We start from the raw sequence: 12,598 nt of genomic DNA, 5'->3' as shown, positions 1-12,598 counted from the left end.
AATCAGGGGACTCGGATTGATTTTAAGATCCAGATTTGAAGGACATATGTTTTAAATCTCCATCAACGCATCATCTAGTACTTGTCATTGTCATGACTACTGTGCCTTTCTGCAGCAGTATGAGAGAAAGGCAGGATACAACCTCACGGGTCTCCAATCACGGGGCACATTTTTAATCCCTCTTTTTTAATCTCCATTTATTATCTGTATGGTAAATTATGTTAGCCGTTAGGATGCTGCATCAGTTTGTTGCAATGAACTTTGGTAAAAACCAACCCAATATCGGTCACTTATTAAACAATTCAACCTTTGTCCAAACACTTATATCTACACCCTGAAAATGCTGCTCAGTATGGAGGCTGTAAGTGAAACTGTATTCTAAACTGGGCATTTTAAAAAATTTATGAGATATTAGAGATGTCCCGATCCAGGTTTTTGCACTTCCGATCCGATACCGATATTGTTTTTGGACTTCCGATCCGATACCGATACTGGCCGATACCAGCCTATCCAAGCATGCATTTAAGTTTAAGTTAAAGTATTTAGCCTTAGTTGTAAGACTCATGTTGAAAAGGGTTTTAGTACTCTTGATAACATCTAGCCAGCTAAATTAGGTGAGATTGAATAAAACACAATGATTGGTAACAACAAACTTACCTGTTTATTAAGAGATAAACACAAACTGGACAAAATTATGAATAGCAATCTGAAATTGCACAGTGAACAGTAAAACCGTAAACATTTAAAGGTGCAAGTATTACTGTAAGTTTTAATAAAAATGCAAAACAGGGAAACACCGGCGCAAAATAGTGAAATGGATCGTTTCAATCGGCAAACTGGAAAATACGGACCGGATTATTTTTTTTTAAAACTGGATCGGCAGTCTGGATCGGCATTTTACATGCTTTGCCGATACGCATTTTTTTGCCAATATCGGCGTCCCGATCCGATACGTGGATCGGATCGGGACAAGCCTATGAGATATAGAAGATGTAAAGTGAAATAAATGATCCATCACCTTTGTCTGCATGTGTCTATTCATGCAGGGGTCGCTGGATGAGACAGGGGACAGCCGGAGCGGGTCATCAGGTCATTGCAGGTCAACGAAGACACAGGACTAACAACCATGCACACACATGCAGAAAACACACAATTTGTTTCATTAAATAATCTAATGGTAACAAAATAAACTACAAACTTCCTCCTGCTCCTTTGAGGATATATAAACTAAATCGACAAAGTTGGGGAATTCTTTCGTATCTTGTGTTTTACCTTTCCACATCAAGTTTCTCCCTCCACATCGTCTGCATTTGAAATCAAAAGACTGGTTTTAAAACCCAAACATGGAAATTGAAATAACTTTAAAAGAAAAAAGAACACACTTATTAAAAACACTGTGCACCTTTATTGACAGCAGCATGTATAGTTCTGAATATATCTGATTAGGGTTAACATTTGCTCAAGCTGATAAAAAAAAGAAAAAAAAAGAAAGACGAATAAAAAAGGAGGTCTAGGTCTGAGTGCCTAGCATTTATAAAAACAAAAAAACAAATTACACCAAAAAGATAAAAAAAACAAGCTGATAAACGTCTTTGCCTTTGATTAGATAATGTAAAAAAGGGGTAATGTTAGGATAATCCTTCATTTACTAGGCACTTAGATGAGTCCAGGCGATCTGTAGCCATGTTTTTGACCTCCTTATACCGACTGTTAGGATATTCAGTTAGGATGCAGACTGAATATATACTGAGATGGAGCAGGTAACATAAAAACAGCATAGTAAAGTTAAGTACCAATTACAAACAGTTAAAAAAAAATAAAATAAAAAACAGGACCTTCATCATAAATAAACAGGTACCTGTGCATCCTTCTATACAGAGAAAGGTGGTATTTTTAAGTGAAGTTAGTGCATGGCTTCTACATTATGTACACTTTGTCTGATGGTCGAAGATTTTAAAAATGTGATTGGACCTCTATTGATGTTCTGTTGCACAATTAACATGGTGATAGGTTTAATCCCTGCAACTGTGACAAAATAAGCACCTTGAAGTTAACACAATATTCACTCATCCTTTCAATATAAATTCTTGGCTAGAAAAAAACTTTTTTTTACAATTTATTCCTGAAGTATAACCAGATTATGTTTTATATCAGAAGTGTAACAGACTGTGAACCTTCATGCAAAACCTTTTTAGGTCTCTTCTTTCAGCCGCATGTTTTTGAAAGAGTTTGGCATTAGTACAAGTCCACTCAAAGGTTGAAGGAGCAAATATTGAGGACAGGAATCCTACACGTGATTTCTGAAAAAAACTTTCCAAGACCGAGCCTTCCTAACTCCTTTGAGGTTATTTTAAAATATGAAACACATTCATTTTGAACTGATGGCGGATATTTATAGAGTAGGGCAGGATTTAAACTGGACGGTAGGAAAGGAAGGGAAGAATGAAACGAGGACAAAAAGACAGGAGGGAAGGATGAGGGAATAAGGAAGAAATGTGGGAGGAGATAAGGAGGCAAGGGATGAACACAGGTTTGAAGGAAAGAGCAAAGAGTGCCAGGGAAGAATGTAGGAAGGACAAAGATGATGGGACAGAAGGAAGAAATGAATGTAGAGGAAAGAAATTAGGATGGAACAAAGGAAGACATGGAAAGAAAGAAATACTGAAGGAGAAATAAACCTGGAAAATGAGGAAACAAGAAAGGACAGGAGGAAAGGAAATGAGCGAAGAAGGGAAGACAAAAGGATGCATCCAGACAGCAGAGATGAAGTCTTGAAATACAAGTATTTTTCCAGCCTGTGTAGGAAACCTCTTAAGATGAATAATCTTAAATTGATAGAGCCAGATCTCATTCCACAGACCATCTTAGTTTCAGGAGAAATCCGCACCGATCAGAGCAGAGCGCTGTTCCTACCATCCCCACAGGGTGGCAGCAGAGAGCTAAGGTGAGATTATAAAATGGTGTTGAGGCACTGAGGTCTGAGCAGCTGCAGTCTCAGACTTTAAGTCAAGTTCACACCATCAACTGAAATTTAAAAAACGTGTTCTCTCTTCAACCCTCGTCCCTGAAATGAGTGAGACTAGTAATCCAGCATGTATACTTCAGAGGGAAGAATGGTTCAAAGTTCTTTTTCCCTCCTGTGGTGGCAGCAGGTCCTCTCAGACTTTGCTGTCAGAGGGCTGATCTCCCAGGGCGTGGACGATGTCGGTGAAAGAGGGACGCTCTTTGAGGCTCGGCATCCAGCAGCGGACCATGAGCTTGTAGATTTTAGAGGGGCATCCATCCGGAGCAGGAAGCTTCAGTTTTCCCATCTTCAGACCTGGAAGTAAAACATGACAAACATAACGACAAGATTCCTGGGAGAAATCTGGCGGCTAAGAACTGGAAGAATTAGAAAAACCTAAGAAAAAGGATCAGCCTACCTTCCAGGACCTCGTCGTCACTCAGTTTGCTGTGCGGCATTTCACCCAGACTGAAAACTTCCCACATCAGCACTCCGAAGGCCCACACGTCCGACTTGGTGGAGTATTCATCCTCGAACACAGACTCTGTTGGCAGCCAGCGCAAAGGGATCCACGCCTGCCTGTAGTGGTAGTACTCACTATGTTCACAGGACAGAGGAGACAGAGGAACAGCAAACATGAGCGACACCTTTTGCTATTTGGCTGTTTCAGATCTATTACATAGGATTACAGGTGCCTCTCAAATTACATAACGGGAAAATCTTTTTTTTCCTCTTCTTCAATACAAACAATGATTCATAGATCGTATAGTGGCATCAGATAGAGTAGTTTGCCCTGCAACCAGAGGGTTGTCGGTTCAAGCCCCGGCTTTCAGTGTCATTGTGTCCTTGGACGAGACACTTCACCTGCATTTCCTACTGATTGTGGTCAGAGGGACTGGTGGCACCAGTGTACAGCAGCCTCCTACTGTCAGTGAGCACCAGGGCAGCTGTGGCTATAATGTAGCGTGCCCCCATTAGTGTGTGACTGAATGTAGTGTAAAGCGCTTTGGTTAAGTACAGTATACTTATATAGGGATTTTTCTCACTTGAAAAAGCGCTATAGAAGTATAAGCCATTTACAATTGTTAGAGTACAACCTAAAACTTAACATACACACACACACAGTGGTGCATTCGAAGCGTTTTCTCTATAAACTTCAATGATTCTACAAAAGCTTAAAAACAAAAGAGCTGTCTGAATCCTCTCTGTTCCGTAAAGGTCGACACATTCACAGGGCAGACTGCTGATTTAAAAGCTGCACCACAGAGAGGTGATCATTAACACACTTAAAGAGGATGAATTACAGAAAAAAAAACAAAAAAACATTCTAACAGAAGGAGGTTGTTCATTGAGTGCTGGTTCCACATGTGTTCATGGGAAATTTAGTGGGAGGAAAAACCCGGGTGGAAAATAATGCACAAGCAACAGCGAAAACTGCAACCTTGATGTAGATTTCATGCATTATACAATATAAAAAATTGACATTTTTCTTGAATTGAGCAATTAAGTTGGACATTTGATAATGGAAAAAGAAAATTTGCATTAAAAAAAAACAAAAAAAAAATGCAGTCTCTTATTTCAAGTGCATGGTATCTTATTTTAAGGGTAATACCCAATAGCAGATCATCTTATATACCTGCTATAATTAAGAGTAAATACACTTATTTTAAGACATTCTTTCTTTAGATTGCTTTTGCAGGGTAGAGTTTAAAAGAGATGTATAAGGTGTGAGATTTATTTTCCCTCAAAGCTTAAAGGAGATCGGCTACAGGTAGTGCATTACTCGTTTGAGCCACAAGTGGAAAAGAGATAATTATGCAGGAAAAGTGAGCAGGGACAGAATCTAGGCTCCTTCAGGTCTGGTTTGATGTTTCCATGTCTGCTGGTGTTGCTCTACTATGTTTTATCAAGTCCTAAATTCAGTCCAGTTATTTACCAGCAGACTTTATAGCTCTTCGTGCTTCCTTCTGCTGACAGACGTTGTGGAGGTAGATGAGAATGCTTCCCAGTAGACTGATTTTTCCGTATTTTTATTGTTTATAGTATTTTTATTTAAAAACTGGAAATGAATGAACTTTTCTAAGATATTTTTAATTTATTCAGCCGCAGCCGTATAATTGTTTGAGACCCTCTAAGTTTATAACAGACCTGTTGTAGACATCCTTGCTCAGGCTGAGCGAAGACACCTTGACCCTCCTCTGACTGTTGATCAGACAGTTTCTGGCAGCCAGGTCCTTGTGAACAAAGCGGTGATTGGACAGATGCTCCATGCCGCGAGCCACCTGGGCACAGAGGGACACCTGGAGGAAGGAGAAATGACAAAGCAGAAGAGTATAAAGTAATGTTCATAAAACACTACATACATCATCAGGTTTTCTTTTTTTGCTTATTAAACATTAATAACCTGATAGGGGGGGTACTGCCCTGAAATAATGACATCTTTTTAGTAAAACGAGTAACTGCAGCAAAAAGACATCCATTTTAATGATGTTTAAAGAGCATATTTCATCATGTTCTGGAGCCAGGAAGCCTTTAAATCTCAGCAGGGTTAAAAAAAAACTTAAACATCCTGTTTTACAGTTTTTGAAAACAGATCATTATTCTTAAATATTGCTTTCAGTCTTTGGCGGCATATTTGTAAAAAAATGAAATATGCTAAGCTAAGATGTTATAAAAAAATCTGTCAAAAAACGACCCACTTTTGTGAGACAAATACATGACTAGTTTGAAATCTCTTCTAAAGGAATTTATAGTTTCCTTCTGGCTACTTAAGTAAAGATGAGGCTGTATCTCTTACTTTCCCTCAGAGGTCACGCTATGCAGGATTTATTTTCTTGCAGCAAGGTTATGGATCATGTTTAAAGCTGAATTAAAGGTTTAAAGGTTCAGGTTTTATTGTCCTTAGAGTTTAAGAAATTTGGAAATGGGCTGCTGATGCTGGTTTCAGGTTGATATTATCAGGGCAGCTTATAATTAGTCAAAAATAAAAATCTGAATTCTGAATTTTTAATGACAGAGGTTTTTAAATCAGTTTATAGTAATAGTAATGTCAAAATTCAGCTGACGAGTACCAGTGCTTTGTTTGGGATCTTAGCCTAAACATGGCTTTGAAATCTAAAAGTTAAAAAGGTTTTAAAGCACAAAACAAAAAGAATAACCTGACTGTTATTAATGAGGTGCTTTTATCTGGAGGTAACTTGAAAAACAAAATGACTTACGGTAGATTGATAATTTTAGCTATTATCTTTACATAGTTAAATAAAATATGCAGATTCAAAGTTTTTCTATTATCGGTCCATTTCTTCCTGTTCTTCTCCATACTTTTCAGGAGCAGTGATGTTTTTAAATCACTGTTTAGGGTGATAATATACTAGACTTCCAAGCAACTGACTCTCAGACAAAATTCATCTGAAAGTAAATAATATAATTTCCTGTATTTAATCCATCCGGAAAAAAACATCTGGCCCAGATTGAAATAAAAATGTCTTTAAATGCCAAAAATCCCCTTTAAAAGCAGCTCTAGAGTAGAATCTGTCACTTATTAAACATGGAGGACCTACCTTGGTCTTGGTGCTGATTGTCTGAGGCTTCGCTTTATCGTCTTTGCTTTTTGATATTTTTAGGAACTGCTTTAGATCACCCTGTCAGCAAAAAAGAAAAACTGAATTAAAATTGACTCAAAAGGGAAATATGGCAAAAAAAAGTGTAAAATGTTTGTTTCTTTGGCTCAGCTCCCGTGTGCGTACCAGGTCATAGTACTCCAGGATCATGTAGTGCGGCTCAGCCTCTCTGCAGACGCCCAGCAGGCGAACCACATTAGGGTGGTTCAGCTTGCCGAACATTTCAGCTTCACGTCTGAAGTCGCTCTGCAGCTGCTCGTCTCTGGACTGCAGACACTTCACCAGAACCACCGTCTCAGCGTCATTTTCTTCAATGCCTTTAGCTTTGGACAGCAGCACCTCGCCGAACTCGCCTTTACCTGATCAAACATCCACCAAACACACATCAGAACAGATGCACAGTAACATACTTTCTATTCTGCTATGATATCTACAACAGAAAAATCCTACCAAGTGTTGTGATGGTTTGGAGGTTTGCACGAGGGAAGTGGAGCTTATCGCTGGCGTGGCTGTGCCGCTTCTCGGTTGCAGTGACGGTACCCACGTTGGTGAGCGCCACTTCCTCCTGGATCTCAGCCGTGGTGTGGCCATTCTGCTGAACAGCACCTCCTGATGAACACAACACAGTGGGTTTGAAATGTAAGGTGAAGGTTAACACATACTGTCACCAAGCATGATACCAACTATACCCAAAACAAACACTAGGTGGCAGCAAATATCAACACATTTTTAACATGAAGAACATATTTTTTTTTTCTTCAAAACTACATCAATATAGTCTTGCATTAAACTTTTTAGAAAACTGCAGTGTTTAATCTTAACATATTTATGATAAAATAAAGTTGATGCTAAGGAACAAATGTTTCTGATAAAACCTTTTACTATCAGAATCATTTACTGTATTTTTCATTCAGTCAATGATCTTTAGTTTTCCTTGTAGGGCAGAGGTACCCAAACTACGGCCCACAAGCCGGATTCGGCCCGCTTCCACATTTGCTCCGGCCCCCTGAACAATACCAGAGATATTTTCATATAAGTGTTTTTTTTTATTTTTTATCTTTTTTGTATTTGTAAATAAAGTTGGACATTTCCAATAAAATGTTCCTTAATTATGAAGTTTTTCATTATTAACTATTAGTAACTATTTCATACACACCTATAACGTGACAATGTTCCACCCTTTTGGGGTCTGTGCCCCTAACTGGCGACCCCCAACAAAAAATCTTAAACCCGCCCCTCTCAAAGAGATATGGAAGAGGATTAGGGCCATTTAAAAAAATAAAAATAATAGTCTATTCAATTCTGACCTTTTTCTCAGAATTCTGATTTTAATGCCAGAATTCTGACTTTTTTCTCAGAAATCTATCAGTGCAACACTTTTTGGCAGCAAATACTGTATATCTGCAAGCAAACCTTTTCAGGGATGAAACTGCTGAAAACTTCAATAAATTCAAGATTGACAGATGAACATCTGCATCAGTGTTTGAGACTGGCAGTGACCAAAATGGAACCTGACATTCAACTTCTCACCAGCCAGATGCAGGCGTACAGTTCACACTGATGGAACATATAAAAGTAAGATCACTTTTCTGATTTGAATGAGTCACTCTGAGTATAAAAATATAATCATAATAAAATCTACTGGGATAAAATCCATCTCCATAACCATACTGGTAGTGGTTGTGCTGTGTAGGTGCTGTATCACTTAGTTCAGTTTCTTAGTCTGCTTGCTTTGTAGGTTTCACAGGGAAGTTAATGAGAGAGAGAGCTGCAAACAGTGATGTCCACAATCTATTTGAACCTACAAAAAGATTATAAGGAAGGAACATAAGAACTTTGAGAGCCATTTAAGTAAGAGATTCTGCTTTGACAACTAAGCTGAACTTGGACCTGTTAAGATTGTTCACAGCACAACAGAAGGTTTATGTTCCATGGACCCAGAGAGTGTTATTTGGTTATTATTTATTTAATAAATAGTGTTATTTATTTCCTGACTTTTGCTCTGTGAATAATCCAGAAAGGGTTCTTTGATTGTGTTTTCTGGAAGACAATACATTTTTTACGTCAAGGCACTCTTGCAATCGTCTCAATTTTTCTGCTACAAACTGACCCCTGCACCCCATCAGAGAAGGGAAAAGTTATGTGGCCCTCACAGGAAAAAGTTTGGGGACCCCTGTTGTAGGGTATCATATGGATGGGTGATTTGATCTATATAATAATACAAAAAAAGCTTTACAAATGAATAAACAATAAGTTTTAACAACACTACTCTGAATGTAAAGCTTAAACATCATAAAATCGGCAACTTTATTAGACCAGTTAAAAGGGAGGTGTAATTGCGTATTTAACCTCACACAATAAAGACTTTAAATCCTTTTAAATAAGTCGATTTAATCGATGTTCCAACGAACTAAACAGTTAAAAATTAAGGTTTAATCTGCAGAAGTAAAAATCCAACCATATCACTGAAAGGTTAACGTTGTCCAGGTGAAGCTGACTTCTAAAAGTAATGCTTTTTATGCTACAAATGGTACAATAACTGACTAAAGTGCTAATTTAGCTGCTGTTCAAAATGGGAAAGACATGCGATTCAAGTAAGGCAGTGATGATCCTTATAAGTAAAACAATAGTAACTTGTCTAAACTTGTGCATCCCCACGGGGCAGAACGATTATTAAAAGAAAAGCCACCTTACAGTAAGAAGGACGGTAAGAGATGTGAGAAAAAAAAAAAGTGCAATACAATATACTGTTGGAGAACTGACATCTTGTGCTTCTAGTTTATTGTAGCTATGATTTGAAATAATCACTTCATTCTGTTTGGAACGGTAGAGGATCCATGATGCTTTGGGCTCATTTCTCCAACAGAAGCTTATTGGTGTGCATTTCCAATTCAGACACTAACTTCCCGAGTGCAGGGACGGCTTCCTACCATTAAGACACTCCATCTCAGGCTCCTCTCCATCCTGGTTCTTCTGCAGTCTCTTGGCGTTGCGTCTCTTTTTGCAGTAGAACATGAGTCCCAGCACCACAATGATGTAGGCCACCGCTGCCCCCACGGACAACCCGATGGTTTGGATCATCTTATAAGCAGCCTTGTCATCGTCGTTGTCCTCGTGATGGAGGGGAAATAATTTGTCTGCAGGATGAAGAACAGTGAAACATCAGTTGATATTGAGAGCGTGTTTTTAGATTTACAGAAAGAAATATGTGAAACCCTTTTCCAGGTGGTTTAGGGATTTAAAAGCCTGACGGATGCTGCAAACATATGTTCTACAGGAAATATAAAGTCCTTCAGAGCTAAACAGATTAAAATGATTGTGTTACTGTTAGGTTTGTCACACAAACCCAAACAAAAAAATCCAGTCTCTTAAAGGAGTCGTCCTTCTGTTCAGGTTAGCAGGCGGCACATGAGTGTTATAATATGTAATTTTAACGACCTCCGAGTCTGAAGCTTTATTAGATCCAGCATCTACCCTATCCCTTCACCCCTGTGACAGCCATGGCGTCAGAGACGTGGAGCCGGTTATTAACCTGTCGCCATGGGTGATGGACAGACGGGTGGAGGTTTAATTAATGCCTTCTCTTTGCTCCTGCGATTGTGGCTCACCGCTCCACGTGTGCACCTTTGTCCCTGATAAAGAAGATCTCTGGAAGCATGCCTCTCTGTGTGTGTGTGGGGGGGATAGAGAGTTAAACCTACCCACTACGTAGAGCTGAGCCACACGGTCTTTGATGCTGCAGCTGTTCCCAGCCACACATGTGTAGCGACCCGTGTCCTCAGTGGTGACTTCTCTTATTATCAGCGAGCCGTTGGGCATCTTCTGGATTCTGGAGAACAAAAACAGAGTAAAATGCCATTTTTAAGACCTACTTACTGAAACTTGTGTCTACTCTCTCTTAAACTATACTTTTTAACTGGTAGTTGTACATTAACTTCTGATTGATTGCATTTGATTAGCAGAGGTGTAAAAATCTATAAACCAAAATAATTCAACACAACGTGGGACACAGGAAAAGGTAAATAAAGAGGAAACATGGATGGAGGATAGAGAAAGAAAAGGATGAATGAATAAATGTTGTAGTTCACATGGAATTAAAGATGCAAGGACAGGAGGACACAAAGGAGGAAGGACACAAGAGGTGGATCACAAAAAAAAATAAAAAGAAGGACTAAAATAAGGCGAGAAGAACATGAAGGGAATAAAGGGAGGAATTGATCCTTGAGACAAAAGGGAATAAAGGAAGGAGGACAGAGGAAAGAAATGAGAAGGGAAGGAAGCAAGAATAGAAATAAGGCAGGTAGATGAGACTCAAGTAAGACTGACAGTAGGAAGGATGTTGCTGTTCTGGAAAATAAATTATTTATCTTGTTTTTCTTATTAAAGCTAAATTTTCAGATAGTCAAATCCTATGAAGAGGAAAAAATTACTATATTTGTACATTTCTTTGTTTAGACAAAAACTATATGTGTTTTTTATAATAAATATCAGTTCAACTACCAATTTAACAAAAAAAAAAATCTAGTTCAACTTTAAAGTCGCTTCACTGTTTAAATTAAAAGCCAGCTGCTGCAATGATTCTGCACACTTTACATCTGTTTGGTCCCGTTTCTCATTTACCTGCCGTTCTTAGTGATATCCAGGGTCTTGTCTTTCACCATCCAGTGGATGTGAGGCTCAGGATCCCCGCTGGCCTGGCAGTGCAAAACAGCAGTGTGTCCCTGGTAGACAGTGGTGTTCTCTGGCTCCACCTTGAAGCGAACGTACACTTGGTGTGCAAAGAAACGCGTGCAAACACAGACAGACAGAAAAAAATGCAAAAAGTTTATTAATTTCAGAGCAAAACTAGAGACTAACCTGGACAACAGAAACCCACAGATCCTCAGCTATTGCTAAAAATATCCTCAAAAGGACAATAAATGCTGCTTTGTTTGGATTCTTTAAAGAAACATCAGTCAGGGTTGGTGTTTACCTGCCACAGTGAGGGTGACCAGGGCTCTGATCTCCCCCTGCAGGCTGTTGGAGGCAATGCAGGTGTAGTTGCCAGCGTCGCTACGAGTGACTTTGGCGAAGCGGAGCTGGCCGTTCCTCTGATCCAGGTGCGGGGGTAGCTCTCCTCCATCTGTAGGGGGAGACAGAGAGGCAGGGAGTGGCTTTAGGAGGAGACTGGAAATCCATTGCGGTTAATGAAGACAAATGAGATCTACAGTAGAAGTCAATGATCACAAGTCTTTTTCACACCATCTTTTTTTTTGTATTGGAGGTAAGATATAGTTAAAATAGGTCTTTCGACATCAGATCTGCAGCAGCGGAGAGCAAATAAAAACAAAACAAGCCGGCCTCCTGTCTGCTGCACTGTCTGCGGTCACCTACAATTTGGGAGAGGTGCAGCAGAGTGTCTGCGGAGGGGGCGGGGACATCTTTTTGTTCACTGCAACACTTACGCAGATGACCTAGTTTCGAAGTATAAATCAGCCTTAAGCCAGCATCATGCATACCTGCTTTGGTCCAGCGGATTGTGGGGACCTCTTTGCCCTTGGCGGAGCACTGGATGATGATCTCCTCATCCAGCTCCAGGCACTGGGAAGGCTGGGGGGTGGGTGTGAACTTCAGCTTCTCTGAAAGTCCAAGAAACATTACATGTGGTTAACACCTTCAGTGAAAACATGGGGAGGCGGGGAAGGTTAAATCCTTCTTTGTGCAACTCTCCCTGCAGATGAAAGGACAGCGGGCTGACATCTGCTGTGCTTTGCAAACACATTCAGACCCCTTGAATATCTAGCGACAAGCTTTAATGTATCTCTTCGAGGTTTTATGTGAAAGACCAAGACAAAGTAACCCATAGCTGTGAATTAGAGGAATGACAACGTTTTTTTCTCCTGATGTGAGGTGTGTTTACGTTTTGCACATTGACATTGAAATATTGCTCACTGTTGTCTCAGATCTTAGGGGGTTCTTTACAATCCAAAGAGAA

At 39.5% G+C, this 12,598-nt stretch overlaps 1 protein-coding gene across 1 annotated transcript; it reads right to left on the bottom strand.

Moving 5' to 3' along the window:
* Nucleotides 1-1,385: 1,385 nt before the first annotated feature.
* On the bottom strand, nucleotides 1,386-12,276 carry LOC107081767 (inactive tyrosine-protein kinase 7-like). Its single transcript, XM_015370004.1, has 11 exons — nucleotides 12,123-12,276; nucleotides 11,597-11,746; nucleotides 11,245-11,392; nucleotides 10,326-10,453; nucleotides 9,555-9,761; nucleotides 7,075-7,233; nucleotides 6,751-6,983; nucleotides 6,565-6,645; nucleotides 5,153-5,304; nucleotides 3,423-3,601; nucleotides 1,386-3,319 (listed from the first exon to the last, which is right to left on the bottom strand). The coding sequence occupies exons 1-11, from the start codon at nucleotides 12,259-12,261 to the stop codon at nucleotides 3,159-3,161; spliced, it is 1,737 nt and encodes a 578-aa protein (XP_015225490.1). The 5' UTR covers nucleotides 12,262-12,276; the 3' UTR covers nucleotides 1,386-3,158.
* Nucleotides 12,277-12,598: the final 322 nt, after the last annotated feature.

The sequence above is a fragment of the Cyprinodon variegatus genome, unplaced genomic scaffold (genome assembly GCF_000732505.1).
Source record: "Cyprinodon variegatus isolate N-32 unplaced genomic scaffold, C_variegatus-1.0 Scaffold40, whole genome shotgun sequence".
In the NCBI taxonomy this organism is placed as follows: domain Eukaryota; kingdom Metazoa; phylum Chordata; class Actinopteri; order Cyprinodontiformes; family Cyprinodontidae; genus Cyprinodon; species Cyprinodon variegatus.
The sequence above is the reverse complement of the archived record's forward strand: the minus strand, read 5'-3'. Positions and strand labels throughout refer to the sequence as shown.